General features: G+C 33.6%; 1 protein-coding gene across 2 annotated transcripts in view; it reads right to left on the reverse strand.

The window, feature by feature from the left end:
* The window catches only part of LOC113391986 (E3 ubiquitin-protein ligase CBL), an 82,199-nt gene that overhangs the window by 13,446 nt on the left and 50,779 nt on the right, over positions 1 to 17,974 (reverse strand). For both annotated transcript variants that reach the window (XM_026628158.2, XM_026628159.2), the window contains exons 2-6: positions 5,323 to 5,469; positions 2,883 to 3,026; positions 2,243 to 2,368; positions 1,357 to 1,472; positions 215 to 321 (exon numbers count right to left, since the gene is read on the reverse strand). In XM_026628158.2, the coding sequence (XP_026483943.1) occupies positions 215 to 321; positions 1,357 to 1,472; positions 2,243 to 2,368; positions 2,883 to 3,026; positions 5,323 to 5,469 (640 nt within the window). The remainder of the gene's footprint in view (positions 1 to 214; positions 322 to 1,356; positions 1,473 to 2,242; positions 2,369 to 2,882; positions 3,027 to 5,322; positions 5,470 to 17,974) is intronic.

Raw genomic sequence — 17,974 nt, forward strand, 5'->3', positions numbered from 1 at the left:
AACTTCTTTAAACTTACTCCTGCTGCCATTGAATTGGACTACTAAAACTGACTAAAAACTCAGATGTAAACCATCAGAAATTCCATGATATTCATCCAAATAATTATTTCTATTGAAATTTGTATAGCTTAAAATAATATATGGATATCATTCACTTAGAAAAATCTAACAACCAAAGCAGAATAAAAAAAAAATATATATTAACAAAACTCACTATCTGCCACGCTGTAAGGCAAGGGGTGCACAACAAATGTCCACAAGGTTCTATTCTAATGTCTTTGTCGTTTTCGGCACAAATCTTGCACAACTGGAATGTGCTACCTGCAATTAAAAAATACAAATCAAAATTAACATAAACTTCAACCAAGGCTCTCATAAAAACCGACAACAAACTCAGTAGTTACTCATTCTCATTACTATATTAATAATAACATTTTATATCCTGTATAAAGATCAACGAATACTTTAAGATTTATTTTATCTACGTTTATATTTTATTAACATGAAATCAAATGTATTATTTGGTAAATGTAAAATACAGCACTTTGACGCATAATACACTCTGAATCAGTATCACATTAGCAGCCTGTTAATTTCCCACTGCTGGGCTAAGGCCTCCTCTCCCTTTGAGGAGAAGGTTTGAAGCATATTCAACCAAGCTGCTCCAATGCGGGTTGGTGGGATACACATGTGGCAGAATTTCGTTGAAATTAGACACATGCAGGTTTCCTCACGATGTTTTCCTTCATCGCCGAGCACGAGATGAATTATAAACACTATGCACATGAAAATTCAGTGCCTGCCTGGATTTGAACCCTAAATCATCGGTTAAGATGCACGCGTTCTAACCACTGGGCCATCTCGGCTCTTCAATCAATATCAATTAACTATATTTCATAATGTGACATTTCATTTTTAAAAATAAATAGATCTTGTAGGACATAGCACACAGGTTTAAAAAGTCATCTAAGTAATTTCTAACTAAATACCTAAGAATATATATAACCTATTTTGTTTTAAAATTTCTTTGACACACTATCTACTTACGTTGCCTGCGCATATATTGTGCAATAGCACAGTCTAGCTTCAATAAGGTATAAAACATAAAATAATATATCGTTTTGTCTGATTGTAATTAGTTATGCGTGTTTAATAAATAAAACATAATAATACTCAGATCTAGATAGATGACCTAGTACTGTTAAGAATTCAAATAACTCTTTTATTGGATCGCATAACCAACGAATAATATATTGCTGTCTCATTCACACGATCGGATTAAAAAAGTATGAAGGATACGAATCTGTCTTGTATTTTAAATAGATAAATCCCCGATAAATCAAAGCCAAGACGTACCCATTTCACAGTACAACTCGTACTGTTCCTGTGTGACTGTTATGTGATCTTCGGCGGGTGATATGATCGCACTGCTCAAATCTGGATTAACATCACGGCCGTTCGGATATAGATAGCTGAAAGAAAATAGTTTGTTCGATAAAAAATAAAAATGAAGCTGAACCGTCAATAGTTTTCCCCACTAGCACAAGCTATAGGCTAAATTGGAGGCTAAATAATAGTATTATTAATCCTTTAAAAATGGGCCGTTGCTACTATTCTATATGTAATTAAAAAAAAAAAAAAACTTTGGACAGGATTCGCGATAAATGTCATGTTCAAATTCTGCAATTAGCACTTTTGTATCATACATTTGATAGAAATTTATTGTACGTATAAAGATTTCACTCGTGTTTACTTGTACTCGTACAGTGCTACGTGTGCTTTATGGTTTTTGGGCTTCGGTCAATCTGTATGACTTTACAGAATTACCGTGGAACGACAAAGACCCAAATAAATATGTACATATGTATATTTTTCATAACGTAATTATACTTTTTAATAATCTACACGGAGTGAAACCAATCAATAAGAGACTACATGACACATATTATTATTTTTATATCTGTGCGCGAATTCACAAAATAGATAATATAAAATCCTAAAACCAGTTTTCGGATCCTAAAATCACATAAATTTAGCACAACATACACAATATTGCAAATTCTTTGATGTAATTAAAATTCATAATTAATAAAATTGAAATATGAAAAACAAAATATATCTTTGCGTCCTTTCATTAAATGTACATTCACACACGCACGCACGTACGCACACACGCACGCACGCACGCACGCACGCACGCACGCACGCACGCACGCAAAAATTAAGTAATAATTGAACTCACAATCCTTCTCTATAGCCGTCCAATAGCGCCTGCACTAAACTCTTGTTCTGCGGTATAGTCTGTAATATTTCACCATCGACTGTAACGTAGCCGATAGCCCACTGACCGAGACGCGTACAAGACAATCTGAAAAAATATAATTACATTTTCAACTTTATACAACATACGTAAGGGTTCATTTTAAACATTGCCCGAGTAGAGGTTTTTATCATAACGTCCTATTGACGCAGGTTTTTTTTATAAATAAATATGATACAGTTCGCTTACTTCATTACATAGTATAAAACAAAGTCGCTCACCGCTGTCTGTCCCTATGTATGCTTCGATCTTTAAAGTTACACAACGGATTATGATGCTGATTTTTCAATAGATAGATTGATTCAAGAGGAAGGTTTATATGTATAATACATGCACAATTTAGTAGAGAAACACTGATCATTTTAGAGGTTTCCAAAGTGATGTAAATAAACACATTTTTGAGCTTACATTACAAATGCTGTCTCAACCCTACGATATAGATCAAAATAATGTACTACAGTATCGTACACCTTAAAACATGGACTTTGATATGATGGTTAAGTTAGGTTAGTAACATTTTTCCGAAGAATTTGAATGAAATTTAAATAATTTTCAAACCTACCTGAACACATAGCTTCCAGCCTTATGTATACACTTCTGAAGCCTCGCCTTAACTTCATCGTATGTTAGAAAGGCGACGTAGCCAGGATGAGTGACGGCCAATAATTGCCAATTACGAAGTAATGTGCTCCACGGCTGGAATAATCTGTAAAACAGAGGGATATTTAAATATAGAAATATATATGGAAAAATTATACTGATGAACTATAATGTACTGCTTAAAATTAAACCGTATTTTTTCTCTATATTTACAATGAGTAAATAGATTGGTAAATGGGCAACTTGTTGGTATAAGATCACCGACAGCCAGAGCCAAACATTAGCGCTGTAAGAAAATTGAGCATTCCTTACATCGCCAATGCACCATCAACTATGAAGTTATGTCCCTTGTGCTCGTTTTTTTTTTATGGCACCGATGGAAATGAAAATGTGCCACCTGATGGTTAGTGGTCACCACTGCGCATAGATATTTCTTAATAAACTTGGCAACTATAAAGTTTTTTTACTTGGCTCATTTAGCTCACTCACCCTTCAAACACAAGAATAGTAAGAAATACTGTTTAGTAGCACACGAGTGGGCAGCACCTATTCAGGCTTGCACTAAGCTTCAACCCCATTTCTTTTAAACTATTTCAATTTTGATCCCTTTGTTGTTGTTGTCGTGTGGTTTATCTTTATTTTAACCTGGTTATGTGTTTTTTTTTATTGTATACATAATGTTTTAGTAATTGCCTTTATTTGATATTAGATTTCGTTGATTTTGAAACGATCATGACGTTTTTATGAAATAATTTTTTTTCCGGAAAACGAAATGTTAACATTGCGTGAAACAGTATAAGAGATATACATTCACAACTGTATGCAGGCTTATTCTTTTGTTACGAACAACTTTAAATGGCTGCGTCGTTTTGATAAAGGATTTGAATGGGGTAAGTACACCGAAAAGACTCCTAGGATTATCCTGCTCCGGGGCTCGTGGAAGACAACAATGCGACCAGACTGTAAAATTATTTACTCTACGCATATTATATAAAAGTACAGGAAATATTTCGTACCGAGACGATGCCGAATGATCAATTTTTTTCCATTTCACAGTTCGAAATAAAAACAATATATTGAAAACAAAATATCACACTTGAATTGGCATGACTTCGACAGACTTAAGAAGTTTTTTTTTTTAATTTACTTTAGATAGATCGACTAACTAAAGGGCTATATGATGGTATTTACCATCATCACCATCCATAGGAAATAATAACCTTTCCTAACATTGCTAATAGGTAATGTCCCTTGTCGCTGTTAATTACACTGGCTCACTCAACCTTTACAACGGAACACAACACTAATAAACGGCACCGTCTAGCTGTAAGTGATTATTAAGTAGTTTGTAGTAAGAGTTCGCATAGAAGCCTACCATATTATGATATATATATATAATAACTACTGGTTGTCGCCCGCGACTTCGCTCGCGTTTTCGGGAGTTGATTGTCATGTTTTAGGCAAAAAGTAGCTGATATCTTTCCTTGGAGTTTAAGTTTGCTTCATACCAAATTTCATCAAATTCGGTTCGCTGGTTTGGTAGTGAAAGAGCGACAGACAGACAGACAGACAGAGTTCCTATCACATTTATAATATTAAGTATATATTAATTGTTTTGCTTGTTGCTACACTTGTATAAGTACATAGTCGTATTATTCACACTCAAAGGTGTCTGGAAGATATCTCTTACAGAGCCCATAAGCTTTCCTTTGTAACACAGTATTTGTTCCTGTCATATATTTTAAGTACACGATTGGGACAGCTGTTCAATATAATATAATAAATGGGAAAGTAACTCCGTCTATTACCTCTTCTCGCTCAAACCACCGAACCGATTTAGATGAAATTTGTTATGGAGATAGTTTGAGACCCGAGGAAGGTTGGTAGGGCTATGTGCAAGCCCGTCTGGGTAGGTACCACCCACTCATCATATATTCTATGGCGAAACTGCCACAGTTAGTATTGTTGTGTTCCGGTTTGAATGGTGAGTGAGCCAGCGTAACTACAGGCACAAGGGAGATAACATCTTAGCTCGCAAGCTTGGTGGCGCATTGGTGTGATGTAAGGAATGATTATCATTTCTTACAGCGTCAATGTTTATGGGCGCTGGTGCTCACATACCATCAGGTGGCCCAATTGTCGGTCCTACCTACCTATTACATAAAAAAGGACGTTAGGCTTCTTTTTTAATTCACCCCCGATGTGCCGGTTTGTGTGCTATGGGTAATTTTATAAATTTCACGCGAGTAAAGTCGCAGGAATCTTTCAATCCACGGATATTACAATAACATAGTAAATGTTATTATAAATATTATAACTTAAAACATAAGAGATAAAACAAGTAACATCACATTAATATCAGTTTTCAAGTTATTGAATTGAATCATACAAACTTAACTTACCTCGTAAAGACATCAAACTCAAAGTTCGATATGAAGTCGTTACAAGTGAGATCTATTGTAGTTTTAAGCGCCATCGTTTCCAGTCCTGAAGATATCGGGTGCACGTTGTTCAACTCCTCTCGGAAATGTTTCCACGGCACCAATGTACTGTAACAAATACCATTTAATATTAGCATATGTTTTTAATTTTTTTTATTTATTTTATGATATAGATTGGCGGACGAGCAAATGAGCCTCCTGATGGTACGTGGGACTGTAAGAAATATTAATCACTCCTTACATCGCCAATGCGCCTTCAGCCTTGGGAACTAAGATGTTATGTCCCTTGCGCCTGTAGTTACAGTCGCTCACTCGCCCTTCAAACCGGAACACAGCGATACTGAATACTGTTTGGCGATAGAATATCTGATGTTTGTTGGTACCTACCCAGACGAGTTTGCACAAAACCCTACCACCATTAATCCGGCGAAAAATTTTTTTTATAACCAAACAAACATTTAAAAAAAAAAAAATTATTTTGAAAATGTTACGAAATTGAAACCTTGAATCGAATGACCTTAAAATTCTATACATCTATAGTAATATTGTAAATGCAAAAGTAACTCTGTCTGTTTGTTTTGCTCGTTCACTTCATACCACTGATGCGAATTTTAGGAAATTTTGTATGAACGAAGCTTGAACTTCAAGGAAAGACATAGGCTACGACCAACACCTAAAGCACGACCGACAACTACTACTAGTTTAAAATAATCCCGTGAAACCGGTTCAGAATGTAGATTACATCGAGAAGAACCGTCAAGAAAAGTGGTACTCTGGTCGATTTGTTGAGCTCATAGATCACGTACAATAAAAACATCGAAAATATAAATACAAATAAAAAATATAAAGACTCCGTGTTGTGGTTAACGGTAATACGAAGTATAGTGCCAGTCATGGAAAATTCGACGTTACTATTAATTTAAGGCGTTGTCATGGAATATTTTAGCCCTGTTAGGTACAATTCATTTACAAGTTAAAGGGAAGGGTTCACACCCACGCAAATTTGTAAGTGCACGTACCAACTCGATTATGACAGTCAATATTATTATTAAACGATGTCAATGGAAAGCTGTTCGTATAGAATATATCCCACTAATTTTATGAATGCGTCTGTATGGTCGTTTGTTACTCATTCATGCAAATACTACTAAATTAATTTTAATGAAACTATACAGTAATATATAGTGGAGTGCCTAGAGCGTCAAAATCATGCAAACCTCGGACCTTTGTTACAGTGGATGAAAAAATAAATAAAAAAGGGAATGTTTAGTTAATAACATAAATAAAAAAGTTTACCTATTGAAAATTTGTGATTTTGTTTTTTTTTTTAAATAGATGATTCAAATAGTATGTGGCATATTAGGCTGTAAAATGATTTTTTATATCAAAATTAAGTTAATTTATATTTTTCTATAAGCGTAATAAGTGGGAAAATGGAGTAATTCAATGATAATCAAATAAAAGTTACATTTAAAATAAAATTTTGGTTTATTTAGGCATTTTAAGTCATTGATCTCTATCAAATATTCTCTTCCACTTCAGTTATTTTAATTTTTTTTCCTTTTTTGCATTGACATTTTTTTTCATAAGCAGGAATTGCGTCATTTTTCTTTGAAATATTTTTTTTATCTTTTATCAATTAAAAAGTTAAAAAGCACAAAAAAATTTTTGGTAAACTTTGAAAGTTATAGTATAAAGAAGAAAATGCCACTTCAAGCAAAAAAATTCATTCACTATAACCATTTTCTGATGTCAAAATTCTTAGGCGCTCCACTAATAGCTTATACATCAGAATAGCCACAAAGGCTATAGTTTATGAGGATATCCTGTAAATTGAACGATAAGTAAAAGTTAAGTAGGTCGGTTTTTTTATTTAATTATTAATTGTAAGAGTTACATGAATCTATACTAATATTATACTAATATTGTAATGAGGTAAAATTTGTTTGTTTGTATGTATCGGGTAATCTTCGAAACCAATGTTCCAATTAAAAAAAATCACTGGTAGTAATTATGCCTGAGAGCTACAATGTTAAAAATATATTTATATCATATCATTATATTTATTAATAAATTGCGCCCGTGCGAAGCCGAGCTCGAATAAATAACTTATTCAAGTAGGCTAATAAAAGCACTTTTGATTTTGTTTTTTTTTATACGTTCAAGAACGATAAAAAGTTGGGCTAAAGTGTCCTCTTTTTGCGGCCACCAATCTGCTCCAATGCGGTTTGTGGTCATGTTGACATATCGCAAATTTACATCCGATGCATATTCCTCACTATGTTTTCCTTGAACGCCGAGCACAAGACAAATTGAACACATCGAATATTAGTAGAGCTTGTCTGACTTCTAAACCACTGAGAAATCTCTGCTCAGGAGTATAATTGTATCACACGCATTACAAATATTAAATAGGTAAACTTAATATACAAAAAAAATTAAAAGTAAATTAACAGCCTGTAAATTTTCCCACTGCTGGGCTAAGGCCTCCTTTCCCTTTGAGTAGAAGGTTTTTAAGCTTATTCCACCACGCTAATCCATTAAATTAGACACATGCAGATTCCCACACGATGTATTTCCTTCGCTACAAATTATAAACACAAATTAAGCACATGAAAAATTAATTGGTGCTTGTCTGGGTTTGAACCCACAATCATCGGTTAAGAAGCTCGCATTCTAACCACTTGTTATTTTTGATTTGACGTTCCTTATACCATTTCAGATAAATTATCGGGTTTGACATCAATTCGAATTGATATACATACCTAGTTAATATATAAACGCGATGTTTATCTTTTCAGCTCATTACGTATTCCCTCCATTCGTAACGTAAAACATTTAAAGAGACAACATTTGCGAATGCGGTTTAAGAATTGCGAATGAGAACAATTCAAAATAGTGGAGCTCGCTCGGATGCTCTTTTATTACGAACCACAGACTGACATTGAGATATTAACTATTATTCGCTATCGTCATCATTTAAATACGACTCTTAATGAATCGCTGAATTATTAAACAATTAAATCACTCCAGAGCAATTAAATGAAAATTTTGTATTTCAAATGTATACCTACTTATTTAAATATCGGAGAGAACATGTTTATAGGACTTAATATAATAATCAATCAAATTATGCTTCATTTAATACAGGATTTTAATGGAAATATCGAAAAGCGCCCGAGTATCTTTTAAATATTATAATTGTAATATTCAACGTCGTATACTTGAGTATTCCTATATTATTAAACCTACTTAAATCAATGCAAGAACTAAACCAATATTCAACAAATATACCAAGCATATATATGTATTAATAATTTCGTGCAGGTCTACGATGGACCGATCGAAACCTATCCACAATAGGCTATTTGACAATGCGAAAAATAAAGTGTCCCTTATTGTAATCAGTATGTATGATGACTTTAAAAATGGATATCTATTAACGAAAGTTGAAAATAATAATTAATTTATTCAAAAATCCATAAATAGAAATGCATTTTTTAAACGTTTGTCACGTGACGCAAAACGCTCCTGATTGGTCGGGCTTATGATGACGTCACTTGCTTGTTAACCTCGTTCGCATACTGTATGTGGATTACATATGCTACAGATTACAATACAGGCAAGTGACGTCACCGACCCCATTGTAGCGCCTTATTGTCAAAGTAGGGTTTTCGCGCGCTATTTAAATATTGAATTTTTAATTTAATATTTTTCAGCAAATATGTACTCGAATTAAAAAAAAACAAATTTTTACTGGGTTCCTTAACCTCTACTAAATAATATAAAATGGATTTTAAACACCACTCAAATATTACAGATCGTTAAAAAATTATTACTTTTTTTGGACAGCATGTAATCGAAATATTTCGATATTAAATCCATGAAATTCAATGACATGCGGTTCGTGACAGTTCAGCGGGCGGCCATGTTTGAGGTTTACGGGTGCGTTCAGAAAGTGTGTTCCAAATAATAATTTCGTGCAGGATTACGGTAGTTAGTATATTTATATTTATTTAGTTTTATTTATTTTACCCGAGCGCAGCCGGGTTTTCATCTAGTATCAATATAATCTTTTCAGAATGAACGAATAAAACGACTGCGACATTCGAGGTTATCGTTACATATGAATGAATCTCAACACAATCACACATAGATATATACAAAGATATCTGTAAATAATTATTTCGCCCTTGAAATAAACAAAGCGGAAACAGATTTCCGCTATTAATATTTGTTTATCAATAGATATAGTGCACCTGAATTGTGATAAATTACTATGACTCATATCCCTTATCGTTCGCGTTATAAAAGCGTAACGCCCACACGATCAGCTGTAAAATGTATTTTCTTTACATACGAAGATATCTCTTCATATAATCTATCATACGAACAGGAAAAATTATATATTATGTGTAAAAAAAATGTTATAAACAGTAAAAAAATATCACTCGAGAGTTATGTTCGGACGATCAGAAAAATGCTTTTTAAAAATTATTTATTTCACAAAAATATTAATTCGTGTGCGAACAAGCAGAACTGAGACAAAAGTGATTTATTAGTATATAAAAATTATACAAAATAAAAATCCTGCGTTTGCATTTATATTGATAAATCTACAATTAAGCTGTATCACGGCGCTGGGGTCCTGGTAACGCGAGTCTTTGACATTTAGTAATTTAAATTGATTGAATTGGAGAAATTCTTTATTTTATAGCATCACATGCAAATGCACCACCTGATGGTAAGTGGTCACCACTGTCCATAGACATTGACGCCGTATGAAATTTTAACCATTACCTACATAACGAATGCGCCGCCCACCTTGAGAACTCAAATGTTAAGTCCCATGAAACACAATTATACTTAGTAATGCTGCATGGCAGAAGGATATATAAGTTATACTGTGAGTTAAAATATTAGCACATTATTGCATTTTAACAATAAACACTAACCAATTAAAAAAAAATAAAGTATACTTATTTAGCTTCTCGTTGAATGCCTCAGATACATAAATATTGGACAACATCACATACATTACTCTGATCCCAATGTAAGTAGCTAAAGCACTTGTGTTATGGAAAATCAGAAGTAACGACGGTACCACATACACCCAGACCCAAGACAACATAGAAAACTAATGAATTTTTTCTACATCGACTCGGCCGGGAATCGAACCCGGGACCTCGGAGTGGCGTACCCATGAAAACCGATGTACACACTACTCGACCACGGAGGTCGTCAGATACATTTATTATTGTATGTTTATTTAATTAGATATTAACACTTGTCACAAAGAAGCCGTAGCTATTATTACAGCAGCGTGTTTGGCTTCACGAATACTGATGCAATGTTTGATTTGTATCATCACTGTAAACTACAGAACAATCCTGTCCTATTTTATTTTAAATAACATCAAACAATTTTGAATTACTTTATTTATTTCCGATCCAAAATTAAGCTTAAAGCTCGAGCTAGTTGTGGGGACGACAATAGCCCAACGGGGGCCGGATCGAACCTGCAACTTTTTAAATACACTAGGCGGCATGTAAACCATTACGCTGCTATTATTGTATTCCTAACTAATGTAAGATCTCAATGAATGTAGCCGACATTCAGACGATAAATTTCCAGTAAATAATTAACAATGTTAAATAAAAATGTAGTTGAGATGGTCAGTCATTGACCTCAAATCATGAAAATCGGTTCATAACCAAAAAAAAATAGTTGGGCTTATGCCTACTGTCTATTGAAAAAGTTTCGAAGCTTATTTCAAGACGCTGCTCGACTGCGACCATACCTACGAATTGAGAACCTTATCCTTTCTGAAGTTTCAAATTCAAAAATCTATATACTAAAGTTAAAATTAGATGTCATTTAACTTAAACCGCTATATTACGTAGGTATTCAATACAAACACGGTGGTTTTCTAAAACATAATAGAAAATAGGTTTATTGAAAACCGCAGAGGTTAGAGTACGGCAGCAACATTGAGTTAAATCCTATTACTGTACGCTTTGAAAACTCCATTATAATATTCCGTCCTCTAAGACCTCAACGTTAATAAATATTAAGATATATACATATATTAAAATAAATACTAACATAATATATATTAATACAAATATGTCACAAAAATTTGAAAGGGATATAGAACAACAATTGATTGTCAGTTTATATAATTTTAGTTACCGTCCGTAGCTTTGGGGGGAGGGGATGTTCCGATATTCCTGTCTTTTTCTGTCCTAGACATCGCGTCTGCAATGATGACCGGCTGAATAATAGTTACAATGTGAAAACGTTACAAATAAACAAACTCATTCTCTTATTTATGTTAGTAAGAACGAAAAAAAAAAAAAAAAAAAACCCGTAAACAAAATCAAATCAAATCGTATTGGTCCAAAGTAAGGAATGTACGTTTCAGCGAATCTGGAAAACAGGAAGTGCGTGAAGTTTACTTCCCTTGACGAATATATCGTAGTAGAATCTTTATTACCGTAAGTATTTTTATTTTTTTATTAGGATCTTAACATATGTTGTCCGTGCCTTTGCTGTATCTTTAACTCGTAATTCATTTTTTTATTTTTGTACGTCTAATGCCTGCATAATTTTGGTACTACGTATCATAACAATTTAAGTTTGAGATTTAATTTTTTTTTTCGTTCGTAATTATTTATTCGAATTATTAAGTATGTATTACAATACATTTAATCAGTAACGAATCCTATTAACTCTATTTTTAAATGAGATTTAGGTAAAAGTTCAATTGATCTTTTATAATTTTTATTCTTAACTGTCTTAAACTTAGGGTAGGGCTTTGTGCAAGCCCGTCTGGTTAGGTACCACCCACTCATCAGATATTCTACCGCCAAACAGCAGCAGCAGTTCCGGTTTGAAGGGTGAGTGAGCCAGTGTAACTACAGGAACAAGGGACGTAACATCTTAGTTCCCAAGGTTGGTGGCGCATTGGTGATGCAAAGAATGGTTAATATTTCTTACAACGCCATTGTCTATGGGCGGTGGTGACCACTTACCATCGGGTGGCCCATTTGCTCTTCCGCCCACCGATATCATAAAAAATAAACTTCAGGTTTCTTTATAGGTATATTTAACATCTAGTTTTCAATGTCTAGTTAATATTATATAATGTCTCCACATTTATGTGTGTAACAACAGCGGATACTCATCATGAATAGAATTAATCCGTTCCCCATGCCCTTTTTAATTAAAAATAATTTTTCGTACAACAATTAAAGGGATGGTAAAGAAATCTGACACTTTCAAAATATGAGACAGCTTCGAACGAGCTTGCGTTGATCCTCATTTGGAGAATCTTACACACCTCGAGAGCACTCGACTACATACAGATAGTACTTACGCCTAAGTATTCGATATCGATAGATACGAGGGCTGCGCTGCAATTGACAGAGTAGAGGCACTTGAACGTGAAACAAAGCGGTCACTTACTGCTGAAGGCGGCGACACGCACGCGTAATTGTATTGGGTAGTCACGTGAGAACTATTCCTTTTAGTTCTCTTGAAAGAGAATTTCATATAAAAATCCTTTGTTAAACTACACCTTCAGTAAATATATAAATAAAATCCACCTGTAAGAAAGATAGGAGGTTCATATTTCGTCCTGAGAATTGGAATTGCGATTCAACGAAGAAATGTATATAATATACGTCATCATTTATACAATAGTTATTTAATTTTTTTATATGCATATATTAATATGTTAAGGACATATTAATATATGCATATAAAAATTGCAATTAAGTCTTATTTATTTCAGTTAAATACAATGAATAGTTAACAGGGAATTTTGAAAATAACTCGTTTTATATCGATTAGATCATTACCCTACAACTTAACTTAAAATTAATCAAAGTCAAGATTCTATTTTTATTAATATTATAATACCTAATAATAATCTATTGTTATTTATATTATAATACCATTATTAATCAATTTAGTTACAAAAAAAAAATTAAATAAAAATCTATCACCGATTCGTCACGTAGATTCAACCGAGAACAACCAGTAAAAGAACTCCAAATCAAAATATTATTTATTCAAGTAGCTTCATAAAAGTTGATTTAAATGTAGAGCTACCGCCGGTTTAGAAAGTAGATTCTACCGAGAAGAACCGGCAAGAAAGTCATTCGTTACTTTTTCCACCATTCTATTTGGACAAGAAAATTACATACCAATTTCAAAATCCGAACCATAAAGATTATCAGATCGCGAACGTAGAAGACGTTACAAATCGTAACAACGTTAAGTACAGTACTTAACGGTAAAGACGTGGGTCAAGTAGAACACGAATCAACACTCACTTACCATCTTGACGTATGCTTACAAATTAGCTGCTACTCAAATACACAAACAAACCTCCGTAGGGCAAAGAATACGTACCATTAACCCAAATCGCTAATGTAGTGGACGTTTGGTTAAGTACTTGTGACATTTACGGTAATTTGAAAAATATTTATTCTTGTTCAGCTATTTGAAAAGTGAATTTTTATACTGCTCAGACTCACTTGGGTAGCGTGACGTTGTATACAGTATAAAATCTTTCCTAATTAATGGATCTAATGCAAGAAGATTTATTCAAAACGTACTGGTAGATCCTAAATTTACCACGTTCAAGCTCTTGATTCAAATATTATTAATTAATATAAATGACAAAAACTTAAGATTTCACTCTCGATATAATAATCACCTTAAAATGTAAAAAAATATAAATACGTGAGATTAAAAGAAAGAAAGAAAAAACGTATGCATACATCCAAAATCATTATTTATATTTCCTTCTAAAAGGTATCCTTCTCGGGGGACGGCACAACTGGCGAGGTTTAACAAAATTTGTACATCGGAAGTTCATTTTAGTTACAAATAACAAAAGTTTTATGCATGCAAATAGCAAACAGTATCTAAATATTAATACTATGCTCAAAAATATTATTATATATTAGTAGTGTTTTAACAACCTATGTACATATAAATATAAGTAAAGATATGTAAATGATAAGCATTTGTCACATAGACGTTTTCCTGCACAGCCGAACACAACTATTTGTCCGGTTTTGGTATCATAATTTCCTTGACGTTTACCCAATTAACTCGGGAAAGGCGAAGCGTATTCTCTTTTTAAATGTCACAGCTGCTTAAAATATTTGGCAATATTAGTGACCACCAAGATGATTTCAATCCCCCTTGGAAGTGATATTCCTTGAGCAAACCAGCAGTGTTGTATGCTCATATAATAAATGCTTCAAATTACTTTTCAGTCGCCATCTTCCAGAGTAAGTGTGGATCAATTCTAATTTCTGGAGCACTTCGCCGACTTTAATAAATGTGAATCAATAAAAGATATATGGAGAAATTGATTCACTTAACGATATAACTCTGTGACACGTTGAATCTTCTAAGTGGATTTAGAATTGTGCTCACGCAAATAAAATAGTAATTATGCATCTTTATTGCTTAAGTAATTAAGAAGAGAAATAAAATTTATATAGCTACTTAAAACGAAGGATATAGAAGTAATAAATCTAATGGACGTTTCGTCTATTTACTCGTAATTCTTAGCTGAAAATCTTTTGGAGAATAATTGTAAGTTATAGCAAATGTTGCTTATGCAAGTCCGTATGGTACCAAAATTCTACCAACAATCTCAAATAGTTTGTAGTAATGTGTTCTAGTTAGAAGGATGATTGAGCAAGTTTAATTACAAGCATACGAAACATCATACTAATTTATCTGATCGGCGACGTGTTCACGGTGTAAGTAATGGTTAATAACACTTGCCAAATAAATAGATTTAAAGCTGATGCAAAAATTTGTGTTTATAATTCATCTCGTGCTCGGCGGTTAAGGAAAACATCGTGAGGAAACCTACATGTGTCTAATTTCAACGAAATTCTGCCACATGTGTATTCCACCAACCCGCATTGGAGCAGCGTGGTGGAATATGCTTCATACCTACTCCTCAACGGGAGAGGAGGCCTTAGCCCAGCAGTGGGAAATTTACAGGCTGATTATGTTTATGTTTTATGTTATGCAAAAAAATAATCCGATCACGATTCGATATATAGAAATCGATATACACTGATCCTCATACAGGATGAATACTTTTAACTGTAGACGATATATAAAAAGATGTTCTACATTCGAACTGTGAAATGAAGATTCAAAATTGAGAGTCAGATCCTTTAATGAAATATAGATATATTTTGATTTTTATAATTTTTTCTTACTATCAGACGACAAATTATGGTATTTTGATAAATACTATTATATTACTTTATAAATATATTAACCTAATATTTTCCATACATATTAATATTTTAAAGAGACATGTAGGGTGAAAAAGAGAAATCAGAGGAACTAATGATTCAACTCTAAAAAAAATTTCAATGGTAGATAGGTACATTATTCCTGAATGCTATCTATACTAATATTATAAATGCGTAAATAACTTTGTCTGTATGTCTGTTTGTCTATCTGTTGCTCACAGATAACCACTATTTGATTTTGATGGAATTGGTACAAAGAAAGATTGAACTTCAAGGAACTACATTTTTATGCCAACACCTAACTAACAACCCCTAAAACCGCGAACGAAGCCGGGAGTGACAACTAGATGAGTATAAATATTTTCTATATCATATAATTTTATTTACTAATTAATTGCATCCGTGCGAAGCCGAAGCGGGTCACTAGTTAAACATAAAGCTGTATCCTGTTCCGGACATTTCTGTCGATATTTGGATGATCTACATTGGTCTCATAGAAAGTTTTCGTGTAAACGTTTTAGTTCTGGCAAAGTTTGCGTGGAAAGCGCCCGGACCGACAGTTCACACTAACTTCGTTGACATATTAATCTACACTTCAAACATATAGACAACTATTATATAGCATATAAGTCCGCTTTGAAACTAAAATAATTTAAAGTTCCATAGAAATTGTACTTTTGGAAAAATAACCGTATGAAAATTCTATGTACCGTCCACTAAAATAAATTTATGTTAGTATTAATAACATTATCTAAATCATTTGAGGTGGTCCTCGGTAACCATAAAATTCTCAAAACTTCGGTACAACTTCGGTGCAGATAAATAACATGAGATCTACAAAAGGCTTGGCTTGAATTCTCAAACGTGACCTACTTACATTTTGTAACGCCACAGCTCGGGCAGCGCAGACACGGTTAATACTCTTTACCGTCAAACTTTTACTGAGATCGGAACAATACTTTCAAATTTCACAATTCAATTGATTTAAAAGTAATGAATATGCTCTACTAATGCCAGACACTGGCTATACCAATTTCTTGAGAAATCTGAGAATTCATTTAACATGTTTTTGTTTTATTTATTTCCATTTACAAGAACTTTTGGATTGTCATTTTTTAAATATCTCTCGTCAGAGTTCCACTTGAAGCAAACTCGTATTGGAATGTAGTTTTAAGAAATATAAAAAAAACAGCGTCTACTTTTCCCAGTGGTAGGTGACGCCCCCTCAACTTTTAAGAAAGGTTTGAGGCTTGAAGCTAACCTAACCTAACCTACCAATATACGATCTTAGTTCTCAAGGTAGGTTGCGCATTGGTGGTGTAAGGAATGTTTAATATTTAGCCAGTCCACCTACGTACAATATAAAAAAATACGCATGTAGCCGATTACCAACCGACCCATAACGTTACAGGTTTTCTCATGATATTTTTCTATTTCACCGATCACCAGATGAATTATACATACAAATGAAGCACATCAAAATTCAGTGTCATGATGAACGTAGAATTTTCGGCTTGAATTAAGAGTTACAACAACTTAACCATCTCGGCTTTTACGAAATACTCTCTTCAGTATGAACGTTATATCGTCTGTACGTAAATTAATATTGTTTAGCACATGAGCCGTACGAGTAACTCGTGTCTACGGTTGTCTCGTATTATTTGATTGTTTAACTTTAATAGTATTCGCACGCCCATTGTTCGCTTTGCGCAACGCTTTGTTTCACGTGCACATATATGGGAGGCTTTGTATGAATTTCTATCACGCTTCTAATACGTTTAAGGTGGCTAGTTTCAAATTGCATTTAGAAGCGTGTGTGTCATTTGAATGCGGTTGTGAACTAGGTATCCAATATGTTATGAATACGTCTAGTAATCTAAGATATGCTTTGGTAACTGTAATGGAAGACGCATATTATTGCAATAATGTTGTCTATGATATACTTTATATATGTATAATAGCTGCATGGTTTAATCAGATATTAAGGGACCGTTCTCACAAAGACGGACCGTCTATTTGGTCCGTCCGTCTAAAGATACGGATATCCCAGTGGCAATTAATATGACACTATTCCTAGAAAGTGAACGGATCACGGTTTTTAGACGGATGTTTTGCCACTGCAAAGAGCCGTCTAAACGCCCGGTGTGAAGTGTGAACGAAGCTGCCAAGGAGACGACTGACGGACAGACAGGCGACAATGTGCCTCACTCTTACGCTAAACCAGGCAAATATTTTTTCGTCATCCCCGCTCGTGCAAAATGGACGTCAATCCTTGAAATATGAAATCGCTAGTCGAAAATAAAATTTGTGCG

This window comes from Vanessa tameamea, chromosome 27 (genome assembly GCF_037043105.1).
Source record: "Vanessa tameamea isolate UH-Manoa-2023 chromosome 27, ilVanTame1 primary haplotype, whole genome shotgun sequence".
In the NCBI taxonomy this organism is placed as follows: Eukaryota; Metazoa; Arthropoda; class Insecta; order Lepidoptera; family Nymphalidae; genus Vanessa; species Vanessa tameamea.